We start from the raw sequence: 14677 nt of genomic DNA, 5'->3' as shown, positions 1-14677 counted from the left end.
CTTTTTCCTGCAAAATAATTGAATAAAGCTGAGGAGCTATTCCTTGTAGAACAACATATGTGTGCCACTTCAGCACACTTCCTGCCAGTCCATTGTGCTCATTTCACTCATTTATGTCACTGTCTTGCCCTGTAGGCATTTGAGTTTGCAACTTCTGGCTTGGATCATATTGTCTTTGTAGATCACCATAAAGATTTTAAAACTTAGCACACTTTCTCCAAAAAGTGAAAACAAAAAATATTCAAGACAATAGCCACCTATCACATTTTTTAAAATCTCTTAGGAATGAAAATTGAGTGTGAAATACATACATATGTACAAATCCTCCTATATTTGTATGTATATATGTGCAGAGTGTGTTTATACATACAGATACATATACAAACACATGCATATACATATACACATATACATGCATATGCAATAAAGGCAGTTATAGAACAGGAGAAAGTTATAACTAGGGTTCTAGTTACAGATCTCCAACTACCTAGCTAGCTGGGTAATTGCAGCAAGGTTTTTTAATCTCTCCAAACCTTATTCCATTATCTATCTGGAGAATGAGGAGGTTAGACTAGATCTCAGTGGTTCCTGTAGCTCTGAAATTCACAGATTCTATTAAAAGAAGTAGACAAGTGAGACAGAGATCCATATAATTTAAGTTTATGGGCAGGGGTGGGGGAAAACTTACCTCATCATTTGTTAACTTAAGGAATAAATCTCCAAGAACTCCTTGGCGAGGCCACTTCAGGACCCTTTCCTGCAGTGCATGAAGCAAATCCAGGTGCTGCTGGACAAGGTACCGTAAAGAGCCAGGGAAGAGGCTTGAAACAGAATGGAGACAGAATCACACAAACCAGGTGTGGAGAAGAACAGAACCTACAAGAATACATGCAGCAGGTCCCATTTTTCCAGCCATTCAAAACACTCTGTTGCATGTCTGCATTTGGATTTTTTTAAAGTTTGTCATTGTAGACCTCACAGCATTGTAGACCTCAGACCTCTTTACCGATGGCCCCTATACAAATATGTACTGAACCAAAAAGAAGCACAGCATTTGACTGACCTTTTAAAACTAACCTGGTACACTCTCAATTATATGACACTCAGTGGAAATTCTAAAGGACATCTTTTTTAGTGTTTTTAAAGCTATTCCCATTTGATGTGCAGAATCGTCTATTCTAATTAGTGTTGTAGGTGACAGCACTAAGGTGGCACTTGGTCATTCTTAGCTACTGGGTAGGAGACTGCTACTTAGGTAAGTAGGAAAAATTGTTTAAAGCTGGCAACTAGAAGCTCGGGGAGTTGGGGGTTATGAGAGTGTCTCTTTTCCCCTTTCCTTCAGTTTCTAAGAGAAATACCGGGCAAGGACAGAATCTTTCCTAGGGAGGCTACTGGCCAGGCCTGGCCTGCTACTCCCTGGAGTTTCATAGAGCACCTTTCCCGGCCTTCCATCCCTCTCCTCTAGCTCTCTACGTGCCTCGTTTTTTCAGAGAAAATGAAAGGAGGAAGAGAGAAGTCAGAGAAAGGTAGGGTGGAAAGGAGAGAGAAAGAATCATGGGAAGAAGAGGAAGGGGATGGAGAAGGGTGAAGTGACCAGAGGCCTATAGGAATGATGAAGGAAAAAACAAAAAGAAATGGAGTTTTCTGGGCTATATAGCAAGGATTTGAGCTCTGGCTTGATAATTTAGGGGAATTGAAGGTAGGTTCCCTTGTGCTTTCAACACGCAAGTAACAAAATAAACGAGATGGTCTGCTTGTCACTGAGAGCTGAATTTATTTAAATATTTCCCCTGGGTCTAAAGAGAACAAATTGCAGGACAATTGGGTTGCTTTGTCAACAAGCAGAACTTTGCTGGAACAGCAGGAAGGACACCAGATTGAGAGGAGGGTTTTTTTAACTCATTTCCAAGCAAAGCAAAATCTCCCCCTGTGACGTTAGTGCAGAGAAGACACACAAATACCAGAATAGGGTACACAGCCCCCCACATAAAGGTACAAGAAACCTTCCACTCCTATCTTCTGCTCCCCGCACCTCCTGTGCCTGCCTATAGAGTCTCCAGGTAAGCAGTGGGCTTAGAAGATCTAAGTGATTCCTGTCCAGATCAGAGGGGGGTGGCCAGGAGACACATTGACTGGGAGAAGATCATGAACCTGATGGAGGAAAGCACAACTGAAAGAGCAAGAAGCTGCAGCAGCAAAAGATCTAGGTGTGAGAGATTCCCCCACCCAGAGGCTATAAATGACTTTGGATGATATTCCTGGTGGGACACTGAAAGATGTTAGGGCACCACGGTAAGACATGACTTTGTGACGAGTGTCCATATAGGTATGTAATATGTCTTGGATTATCACTTTTCTTTCTCTTTCTTTTCTTTCTTTCCTTCCTTCTTTCTTCCCTTCCTTCCTTCTTTCCTTTCTCTGTTTCTTTCTTTCCCCCTTCTTTCTAGAAAGCCACCTCTACTACACTGACCAATGTACTCAGAGAGTTGCAGAGCTGGCACCAACATCCTCCCAGACTGTCCACTGTGGTAATTGTTAGAGATATCAGGGCGGGGTAGCAGAAGGCTAATCAAGCACTGTGGAAGCACACATGTTACATGAAAAGCAATGATCTACGGTGGGTTCTGTACCAAATGTTGAAAACAAGCTTTAAATGTTTTTAAAAGTTTAACAAGGATATTATTTGAACTTGGGGAGGAGTATGAAATCAAGAGATAGTAGAGGGAGAAAAAAGGCAAGAATCATAGAAACACTTAACCTGTTTCACTCTTTTGCCTAGCACCAGATCTGACTCCAAGAAGCAACTTTTTCAAGGAGACAAAAGCATTTAGGATTTAGCTTTTTTTCCTGTTCCTTATAGGGGATGAAATTATGGCAACATGAGTAGTTTATTCTTTCTAAAGCCTTCAAAGTTATCTCAACTCCCAACAATAAGTACTTAAACGGTAAGGGAAATACACTAAAAGCAATCAAGGAAAATTCAGTTACAGTTTCAAATCAATAATTTAGCTCTTGCCAGTCCAGTATTAAGCCAAAATAACTCCTGGGCGTCAGCAGCAGATTACAATCAAGTTTGATGGGCATGGACAATTAAACATGTGCCACCCAGTGGTGATCTGTAGCTAGAAGCTTGCTGAGCTCTTGGTGGATAGCACTGGAGTTCAGCTTAGAAGGCTAAGTGGTAATCCTGCAGAGCTGCTCCTCTCCTCAAGTGTTCAGACAGACCTGTTTGATCCTAAGGTTGTGGCTCTACGTGGGTGAGTCAGACTGAAAAAAAAAAAAAAAAAAACCAGCCCAGAACTCCAACTTCTGTGATCCTTCAACAACTGAACATGTCCCTGCAGCTTCCAGCTCTTTCAGCCAGGGCAGGGCTGGCTTGAAACAAGCTAAGGTGGCTCTTGAGCAATTCAAACCTATTTTATAGGTTTGAGAAGATGTGGCAACCTCAGGTCTGAGTGACAAGTGGCAGTTGTAATGGGTGTTATTTTTTCATCCTAGGTTACTTACTTTCCAACAAGATACAAAGGGCTGAAGACTTGTGGTTTGTGATGGGAAAGGCAGTAAATAACAGAGTAAATATAAAATTTATATTTAATATAAATGTAAGTTATATTATAACTTTAAAATATAAAATAAATGCATGGAGAAAAATGCCAATAGAGAAAAGGAGTAACCTCATTCCGCTTTGTATTTCATTCAGTTGGTTGATTTAACATATACACAGAGGTTTCAGAAAAGCTTAGAAAAAAGAAGAAATATAGTGAATGAAGGAGGATAATGAAACTGTAACCCTAGAGCAGAAAAATGGCAACACTGCCAAACTCAGAACCAGAGACTTCAGGTTTAGTACTAACAAAGAGTATTGGGTTGAAGCTTTTCTGCTTGGTCTATGAAAAGAAAAAAGAGGGTTAGCTTAGCAAATAACTAACATGCGTAGCATTATCATGGATATGATGAACCATTACTTTCACTGAAGATTGTATGATAGCTTTAATTTTTTAATCTTGTAGGATTTGGGAGAGAGATCTACTCCTTCCTCAGTGATGGGTCATAAGAGAACACCTTAGAAAAAGAAGAAGCAACAGCAAATAAAGAAGGGCTTGACTATTCAGTGAGCTAAGAGCATATCTAGCATCCCTACTTGAATAGTCAATCTGAAGTAAAATTACAGGCTGTTCAAGAGGAAAGCTTGAGTTTTGAAATAGAAAAAGACAGAAATTTATGCTTCTGGTTCTTGGAGAAACTTTACATATTGCTGTTTGTCAATGAGCCTAAAGTAGAGGATCATGTGGGCCTGCATTTGAATTCTGGCATTAATTCGCTATGTGGCTTTAAACTTCTCTGGACCTTAGTTTCTTCATTTGCAAGGTAGGATTGACAGGCTTCTGATGAAGATTTCATGAAGTCATAAATCTAGTGCCTAGCACAGGACCTGGTTACTAACTTTCAGAGTAAATAATTCTCTCTTTCTCTTTTCCCACCCTTGTCCCCACTCCCAAATTTTCAGAGATCAGAAAGTGATGCTGCTGGCTTAGAACCTTAGATGGGGAAGCAAAGCCTCACCAAAAGGTAGACTCGCCTTTAGATTTCATTCATGTAAACTGAGCAGGTCTTTGGCAACAGGAAGACAGCTGGAGGCCTTGGAGACCTTCCAGAGGCCTGAAGGCGCAGCTGGGAGGATGAGATGAGCCGGATTGGGGTCTAGGAGGGAGAACCAAGGGGCTAGATGGGGGAGGAAAGACCAGAGAGAATCTGGGCAGCCACTGGGAGACGGGGAAGCCCAGTCCAGAGCCTCTATTTGTCACAGCATTACTGTATCACATTGCTCTTTCCGTTCTTGTTGCTTTCTATTTTGCTTACCTCCGTTTTGCAGTAAAATAATTCTTGAAAATAGTGAAGCCATTTACGGGTTTGTTAGGAAATATTTCCTAAACTCAGTCATTTAGATAGAAAGAGCATTGTGTTTTGGTGACTGGGTATATTGTTGGCAGCCTCAAAGTAGATTTATGGGAATAGTAAGGAGCAGGAATACATAATTAGGGCCTTCCCTAGGATTCATAATTATGAACCACCAGTGCATATGATCTGATGGAATGTTTAAAGTAATAATGCTGCGTTGGTCCATAATAGTCCATAATCCAGACTTTCCATTCATTCAGACTGGCCTTTTCCTCAATTATTCTGGGTTATTACATCTTCATTATATTAGTCTTTTTCACTGAGTCTTACTTTTCTCCTTCCTGCTATCTCCCAATAGTGAGAAAAGCAGAAAAAAAGTCTAAAAACTATGAACAGACATAGATTAAGGAGCATTGTAACATTGGGGCCAGTGTGGGCTGTTAGGATACATGGCAGAACCTTTGCAAACATTAAACCTACAACACAGGTGCATGCACACACACACACACACACGCATTACCTAGTACCATGAGATCACCTGAACAAGTAATAAGAAAGGTCCAAGTCCAGAGTTATATCAGCCCTGCATCATTTACCTAATGGTCTCTTAATACTTCTGACTTCCAAAACATCCATTTCCTTGTACCTCTATGAAATCCATTAACCACGGGGATGGGCAGATGGCAAAAGAGAGCAATGCCTCCCTCACTGTAGCACTTACTCTACCTTTACATTTTTAGTAGACGTGTCAGACACGCTAAAGGCCCAGGAGACTATACTCATTTTCTTACTGAAAATCTAAGGTTGAGACTTGCCAGGGGGTCCTGCTGCTATGGTCTGAATGTGTCCCCCAAAACTCATGTGTTGGAAACCTAAGCCACAATGCAACAGTATTGAGGGGTGAGGCCAAATGGGAGGTGTTTAGGTCATGAGAGCTCCACCCTCATGAATGTGTTATCGCTGCTATAAAAAAGGCTTGAGAAGGCCGGGCGCTGTGGCTCACGCCTGTAATCCTAGCTCTTGGGAGGCCGAGGCGGGCGGATTGCTCAAGGTCAGGAGTTCAAAACCAGCCTGAGCAAGAGCGAGACCCCGTCTCTACTATAAATAGAAAGAAATTAATTGGCCAACTGATATATATATATATAAAAAATTAGCCGGGCATGGTGGCGCATGCCTGTAGTCCCAGCTACCCGGGAGGCTGAGGCAGAAGGATCACTTGAGCCCAGGAGTTTGAGGTTGCTGTGAGCCAGGCTGATGCCACGGCACTCACTCTAGCCTGGGCAACAAAGTGAGACTCTGTCTCAAAAAAAAAAAAAAAAAAAAAAAGGCTTGAGGGAGTGGGCTCTCCTGCTCTCTCCTGCCCTTCTCCCCTGTGAGGACACAACATTTCTCCTGTCCGGAGGACACAACGATGAGGCGCCATCTTGGAACCAGACACAGAACCTGCCGACACAAACTTCCTGGCCTTCAGAGCTGCGAGAGAATAAATTTCTGTTCTTTATAATAATACCCAGTAATACCCAGTCTGTGGAATTCTGTTACAGCAGCACAAAACGCACTAACACACCTGCCATCACTGCCTATTCTCTTTTTAAAAGGCTATTTCTGGAATTCTTTATAGGCCCCAGAATTCCCAAAGTGGAAACAATAAACAACTTACCTTAAGTCCTAATCAATCTGAAAAGCAAAGGCAATGAATACATGGATACCTTCTCTCTTTGGAATTCCTCTTTCCATCTGACCCCTGGAATGTTGCCTTTATCTTCAGGATCAGAGAGATGTTAATGACATATTTTCTTTCAGATTCAAGCAGTTCTAGAGCCACAGTCTGTCTTTTAGCTTTAAAAATAAACCAAAGAGGGAATTTTTGTTATCCATTCCTTCTCCAAATCCTATTAAATGATAGAAAACAATAGAAAGCAATAAAAGGATATTGAAAGCAATAAAAGAGTCATCAGCAAGTTTTTAGAAGATGGAAAGTAGAATGGAGGCATAGTAATTCATTCAGCAGAACGAAGGGCATGAAACCTTGGTATTCCCATCTGCAGATAGGGAATATGCTGAGAAGCAGCAGAAAAGTTCATGGAGCAGCAATATTAGGCACCACAAAAAGTACAAATAAGGGGCAATGCTGAAAACAGGAGAAACAGTTGAAAGTTGGCTGGGTGTGGTGGCTCATGCCTGTAATCCTAGCACTTTGAGAGGCTAAAGCAGGAGGATTGCTTGAGGCCAGGAGTTCAAGACCAGCCTGAGCAACATGGCGAGACCACTGTCTCGTGAAAAATACAAAAATTAGCTGTACACGGTGGTATGCACCTATAGTCCCAGCTACTCAGGAGGCTGAGGCAGGAGGATCACTTGAACCCAAGAGTTTGAGGCTGCAGTGAGCTGTGATGACACCACTGCACTATAGCCCTGGCAACTGAACAAGACCCCTGTCTCAGGAAAAAAAAAAAAAAGATCAACATAAGGTGCAATTGAACCTCCAGATCCTCACTCCCATGCCAGTTGGCTTCCTCACTTCCACCCCATGGAAATAGGGAAAATGAAACTAGAGAAGCCCTGGTCTCTGGGGTCTGGGCCAAAGACTTCAGACAGTGTGAGGGTTGAGCCACTGAAACGGAAACAAGGGGATTGGGAAGGCTGCATACTGAGGCGTGAGATTTCCCTCAGCCCTCTTATCCTGCATGCAGGTCCCAGGACACCAGCAGCCAGGCGTAAACTCTTCAGGCAGGAGAGTGGAGGTTCTTCCAGTTGAGAACCTGAACTGCCCACAGAAAAACAACCTATAGTCACTGACATAAAGAGGTCTCTTATCAAAAAGTTAATTTGCCACCTGATTAGCTTGTCTCTAATGAAGTCCAATTATCAACAAACTTGGCCAATGTGAAATTTCCAGGGTTTTTTTTTTAGGGCTCTCTCTTATGTGTAAATAATTAGCTTAGGATGCTCAGATGTTTGAATAAAGCTTTTTACCATAAAAGAAAGAGAAGAAAAAGTATATACACATATATTTTTTTTGAGACAAGAGTCTCACTGTATTTCCCAGGCTAGAGTGAGTGCCGTGGCGTCAGCCTAGCTCACAGCAACCTCAAACTCCTGGGCTCAAGCGATCCTCCTGCCTCAGCCTCCCGAATAGCTGGGACTACAGGCATGCGCCACCATGCCCGGCTAATTTTTTCTATATATATTAGTTGGCCAATTAATTTCTTTCTATTTATAGTAGAGATGGGAGTCTCGCTCTTGCTCAGGCTGGTTTCAAACTCCTGACCTGAAGCAATCCTCCCGCCTCGGCCTCCCAGAGTGCTAGAATTACAGGCGTGAGCTTCCATGCCCGGCCTACACATATATTTTTTGAAAGGAGGGGGCACCTGAAGATACAGAGACAATGATACAAAAGAAAAAGTTTTAAAATCGTATTGTTAATATTATCAAAGAGATACAAGAAACACATTCCAGCCTGTAATAACAATTTAAAAGAGAGGATCATCCCAAAAAAAGGAGAAACTTTTAAACATTTTGTAAAAGATAGCAAAAATTAAAAGGGTAGAAGAGAAAGTCAAAGAAATCTACCCTCCCCCAACTAAAAAAAAAAGTCATATTGAAGAAAAATAGAAGAGAAAGAGTTGTCAGTTGAGAAAATCAATCCAGGAGAACCAACATCATATTAGTAAAAGTTTTAGAGAAAAGAAAGAAAATGTATGAGAGGATATTATCAAATTAATACTAGAAAAAAAAACCCAGAACATGTATTTCCAGAGGAAAGGGCCCATCATGCCCAGCATAATTAAAGAAAGACATGTCACTGTAAGGCACACTACGTCACCGTAAAACCATAGCACACCAAGAATAAGGAGAATATTCTAAAAGTTACCAGATAGAAAAATCAGGTAACATACAAAAAACTGAGAATCAGAATGGTTCAGACTTTTCCAATAGCAATAATAGAAGCTAGGAGACAATGGAACAATTGCTTCAAAATGATAAGGAAAAAAGGTTTTATATGCAGCCAAATTATCAATTAAGTATGTAGAAACTACTGGATGGTGGGTTCCATCAAAACAAGGAGTAAATCAAGAAACCAAAAGGTCACAAAAAATGGAAAAAAAAAGTCAACAACAGCAAACAAACAGGAATCTAACATAGGAGAAATAAGAAGGGAATTCCTAGGCCAAGCCCAGTGGCTCATGCCTATAATCCTAACACTCTAGGAGGCCGAGGCAGGCAGTCAGGAGTTCGAAACTAGTCTGAGCAAGAGCGAGACCCTGTCTCTACTAAGAATAGAAAGAAATTACTTGGCCAACTAAAAATATATAGAAAAAAATTAGCCAGTCATGGTGGCACATGCCTGTAGTCCCAGCTACTTGGGAGGCTGAGGCAGCAGGATTGCTTGAGCCCAGGAGTTTGAGGTTGCTGTGAGCTAGGCTGATGATGCCACAGCACTCTAACCCGGGCAACACAGTGAGACTCTGACTCAAAAAAAAAGGAATTCTTAGGAAGACTGGGAAGTCTCAAAATGACAGCAGTGTAATGGGCCAAAGCGGAATAGGATGACAGAGGTCTCCAGGGAAGATTCTTTATTTTAAAAATATAAATAATAGAATTTCTGTTACGTTGCTAAGAAAAATTCATCAGGATCTATATAAATGAAGAGATATACCATGTTCTCTGAATGGAAGACTCAACACTGTCAAGATGTCAATTGTCTGATAATTGGAATAAAAAAATAAGGAGTCTAAAATTAGATACCCATATAAGATCACTTGACTTTCTTCAAGCAATTCAATGTGGAAAAAAAGGTATTTTCAATAAATGGTGCTGAAGCAACTGGATAGCTGTCTGGAAAAATAAAAATGAACCTGGACCTCTTCCTCACACTATACATCAAAATTTATTCAAGGTAAGTCATGGACCTAAATGTGAAAGTTAAAACTATAATATAAAGATTGTAGAAGCAAATATATTTGAATATCTTCACAAAATTGGGAGAGAAAAAGATCTCTTGGAAAGACAAGAAAGTCACAAGTTATTTATTTATTAAGAGACAAAGTCTCACTGTGTTGCCCAGGCTAGAGTGAGTGCCGTGGCATTAGCCTAGCTCACAGCAACCTCAAACTCCTGGGCTCAAGCAATCCTTCTGCCTCAGCCTCCCAAGTAGCTGGGACTACAGGCATATGCCACCATGCCTGGCTAATTTTTTCTATATATATTAGCCAATATATATAGTCAATTGGCCAATTACATATTAGCCAATTAATTTCTTTCTATTTATAGTAGAGACAGGGTCTTGCTCCTGCTCAGGCTGGTTTTGAACTCCTGACCTCGAGCAATCCGCCCGCCTCGGCCTCCCAGAGTGCTAGGATTATAGGACTTGAGCCACCGCACAAGTTATTTAAAATGTTTAAAATTGATAAATTGGATCTCAAAATTTTAAACTTTCGTTTATCAAAATATTAATAAGAAATTAAAAAGGTAAGCCAAAGACTGGAAGAAATTATTCTCAAGCCATATATTGGACAAATAAATCATGTCCAAAATATACTTTAAAATCCTACAAATAAATAATAAAAGGACAAACAACATCCAATTTAAGAGGTGGGCAAAGAACTTAAACAGGCATTTTATAAAAGAAGATATATGAATAGCCAATAAACATATGAAAAGATGCTCAGTATCAATAGTAATCAAGGAAGCGCAAATTACAACTACAATACAATACCAGTACACACCCATGAGGATGTTAAAATTGAAGACTGACCATACCGAGTCCTGGGAAGGATGTGGTGCAACTGGGCTCTCATACGTTGCTGGTAGAGTATAACATTACCCCACCATTTGGGAAAAATCCTTGACATTTTCTCTTAAAATTAAAAATAATCCTAACCTATAACTCAGAGATTCCACTCCTAAGTGTACACCCAGGAGAAATGAGGGCATACATCCCAAAAAGAAATTTGTACAAGACTACTCATAGCAACTTTATTCATAATGGCCCCCAACCAGAAACAATACTAGTGTTTGTTAATAGGCAAATGGTGTTTTTAAAATGTGGTAAATTCATTCATTGTGATTAATAAAAAGGAATGAACTACCAAATGGATTACATACACAAATGTGGATGAATCTTAAAAAACATTATGTTGACCGGGCGCGGTGGCTCACGCCTGTAATCCTAGCACTCTGGGAGGCCGAGGCGGGCAGATTGCTCAAGGTCAGGAGTTCAAAACCAGCCTGAGCAAGAGCGAGACTCCGTCTCTACTATAAATAGAAAGAAATTAATTGGCCAACTAATATATATAGAAAAAATGAGCCGGGCATGGTGGCGCATGCCTGTAGTCCCAGTTACTCGGGAGGCTGAGGCAGCAGAATTGCTTGAGCCCAGGAGTTTGAGGTTGCTGTGAGCTAGGCTGACGCCACGGCACTCACTCTAGCCTGGGCAACAAAGGGAGACTCTGTCTCAAAAAAAAAAAAAAAAAAAAAAAACCAGCCTGAGCAAGAGCGAGACCCCGTCTCTACTATAAAAAAACAGAAAGAAATTAATTGGCCAACTAATATATATAGAAAAAATTAGCTGGGCATGGTGGCGCATGCCTGTAGTCCCAGCTACTCGGGAGGCTGAGGCAGGAGGATTGCTTGAGCCCAGGAGTTTGAGGTTGCTGTGGGCTAGGCTGACGCCATGGCACTCACTCTAGCCCGGGCAAGAAAGCGAGACTCTGTCTCAAAAAAAAAAAAAAAAAACATTATGTTGGGAAAAAGAGGCCAGGCACAAAGGAGTACACATGTGTATATACATGTATATACACATGTATTCCATATAAATGGAATCATTTATATGAAGCTCAAGAACACAAAACTAATTAATGGTAGTAGAAGTCACAACCGTGATTATTTGGTGGGTATTGACTGGAAAGATTCATATCTTGATCTGGGTAGTGATCACAGGGGACATACATATGTAAAAAGTCAATGAGCTTAAATTTAAGCTCTGTAAATTTTATTCTACGTAAATTAACCCTCGATAAAGTGCTGTTAAAAAAATAACAGCATAAACTTTTTTAAAAAACATGGAAGCCAGGGAAGACCTTGGATCCCACCCAGGCCTGCCACTCTCCCTCCCCACCAACCCTCCAAAAACATGGAAGCAAATACCAAGATAAACTGTCAAAAGAGTTTTAAAGTGGTTGCTGTCCTTATTCATAACAAACCGTTTAGTACTATGTAACTTTTCATCATGTATTTGATCATAAAAATAATTTTAAAAAAGGATCGTCCCCTCTAAATAATTGGGAGGAATACCATTGTCAGACACATAGTAAGTGTTCAGTAATGATTTATGATGTGAAGGAAAGGAGGGAGGGAGGAATGGAGGAAGGGAGGGAGGACAGATTCTGTTGCAGTGTTTGATATTTTGGTGATAGACTATTGATAAAAGACTCACGTATTCAAGATTCCACATCATTGACTAAATAGTTCACAAAATTCTGCCCTCTTCTCCACCTACCTTATGTCTTTTTTCCCCCAAAGCCCTACATTGCTATACATCACAAACACCCAGAGTCAAGATGGTAGTCACAACCGGCCATGTGAACTCTGATGAGTTCCTTCGCCTCTGTCGGCTTTTAGCTGCTTCATCTGAGAAAGAAACCAGAGACTAGGTTGTCTCCTACATCCCCTGAATGGAAATTGCCAGGATGCTAGCCCTCAGGTACAAAGCTCTGGAACACCCTGTTCTTTAAACTAGCAGCCTGCATTCGCCCTTGGGACTTACCAGCTAAAGAGGTTTCGCATAAAACATTCTCCAGGGAGCTGTGTCTGCCCTGGCCAGTTTCCTTGAGTTTATCTGGGTGGTCTTTCGTGACATATTCATCTCCCCACTCTTTACCGTCCTTAGGCTGCCTCCACATGCCAGATGGGAGATGGCTCTTGGACTGGATATCAGCTGAGAGGCAAGACTTGAGGTTTTCTTCTGCTTCTGGAGTTGTTGGGTTCACTCCTAAAACAAAACAAAACACCAGAAAAAACCCTGCTATCAAGATTTTATTTTTAAAAAATCACATCTGTTCCTAACTCTTGCCCCTGTTTGGGGACAACTATCACTTGAAGATTAAATATATCTATTAAGGATTAAAAATTTCCAAAGCCATAAGGAGGCATTTCTCTCTGTTTCTGTTCTAAACATACTGTATGCTTTGTACATAGTCTCTACTAAATGAGAGATTTAAAAAAATAAATGTAGGCCAAGCGCAGTGGCTCAGGCCTATAATCCTAGCACTCTGGGAGGCCAAGGCGGGAGGATCGTTTGAGCTCAGGAGTTCGAGACCAGCCTGAGCAAGAGTCAGACCCCATCTCTACCAAAAATAGAAAGAAGTTAATTGGACAGCTAAAAATATATAGAAAAAATTAGCCGGGCATGGTGGTGCATGCCTGTAGTCCCAGCTACTCGGGAGGCTGAGGCAGTAGGATCGCTTGTGCCTAGGAGTTTGAGGTTGCTGTGAGCTAGGCTGACGCCACGGCACTCTAGCCCAGACAACAAAGTGAGACTCTGTCTCAAAAAAATAAATAAATAAAAATAAATTTATAAAATAATATAACTAATTCATAGTAATATGTATTGGCTCCTTGTATCTGTTTCCTTCCAGATGAGCACACCAGGTGTTTGGAGCACTACTAGGAAGAGAATATAGACAGAGGAGGAGAAAGGGTGCCAAAGACAATGTCTTCTGTAATTTTTTCCCTTTGACCTTGATAATGCTAAGTTGCAGAAAGGAAGAAGGAAGGGAGGGAGGGAAGATGAAATATTTATAAAATTCTGGTGAATTGCCAATTATATAACCTTTGAATTTAACTATAGAGTATGTGATCCATGGAAAACTTATATCATGCTACATTCACCTGTGAGTTTTCAGCAAATATCTATTCATTAGTAATGAAAATAAGGCAGAAAGAACCAAGAATAGTGATTTTGTCTGAAACACCCCCAGCCTTTCTCTCTCCTTGTGTTTAAATGAGTCCTTGACTTGCAGTGGTGCACGTCTTGGAATCTTAGTAACCGTAATGCTGCTTCTTGCCTGAGTTCTTTCATGCCTGGCTCTGGATGAGGAGGCCGAAGCAGGGAGGTGGAGGGAAAGAGTGGAATTGCTGGAAGAAAAGAACTAACAGAAGAGCCACTTACCAGGACCCAGCATTCCCTTCACATTGCTGTCTGCTGCGTGAGCGGATCTGGACTCTTGGGCTGCAGAAAAGGAAAGCTTTCATTCAGTGTTCATTGCACTGGCAAGGACTAGGCACTTTCTATGAGCCACACACTGGGACAAACTACAGATTCTATAGTTTCATGAGGAAGACAGAGCCATTAAAAAAAAATAATAGGAAAATTACCGTATAGTGTGGCAAGTGCTATTTTCTTAGCTGTAAAAAACAAAAAGATACAATAGTGGTACTTTCCTTAAAGGATTACAATACGAATTAAATCAGTTAATATTTATAAATGGCTTAAAGCAGTAACTGGAATATCATAAGAGCTTAATTATTGTTTAACTATGATGGTGGTGGCAGTGGTGCTGGTGGTTGTAATGAGAGGAGACAGAATGATGCTGTTAAAATATAAGCCAGACTCTATCACTTAGCCAGTGGCTCCCATTTCAGTATAGCAGCCAAAGTCCTTATAATGATCATATAGCCCTAGAATGTCTACACCCTACCCACTCCTTTTTTTTTTTTTCTTAACCACATCTATTGTCTCCCTTGCTCACTGTGCTGTCCCTGCTGGTCTCCTTCT

At 40.9% G+C, this 14677-nt stretch overlaps 1 protein-coding gene across 5 annotated transcripts in view; it reads right to left on the bottom strand.

Annotated features, from left to right (window-relative positions):
* ARHGEF33 (Rho guanine nucleotide exchange factor 33) overlaps positions 1-14677 on the bottom strand; it is a 79560-nt gene that overhangs the window by 19719 nt on the left and 45164 nt on the right. For all 5 annotated transcript variants that reach the window (XM_012788500.2, XM_076000692.1, XM_012788501.2 and 2 more), the window contains 4 exons: positions 14072-14131; positions 12668-12892; positions 6609-6738; positions 689-821 (listed from right to left, as the gene is read on the bottom strand). In XM_012788500.2, the coding sequence (XP_012643954.1) occupies positions 689-821; positions 6609-6738; positions 12668-12892; positions 14072-14131 (548 nt within the window). The remainder of the gene's footprint in view (positions 1-688; positions 822-6608; positions 6739-12667; positions 12893-14071; positions 14132-14677) is intronic.

This window comes from Microcebus murinus, chromosome 3 (assembly GCF_040939455.1).
Source record: "Microcebus murinus isolate Inina chromosome 3, M.murinus_Inina_mat1.0, whole genome shotgun sequence".
NCBI lineage: Eukaryota > Metazoa > Chordata > Mammalia > Primates > Cheirogaleidae > Microcebus > Microcebus murinus.
This window is presented reverse-complemented; position numbering and strand designations above follow the sequence as displayed.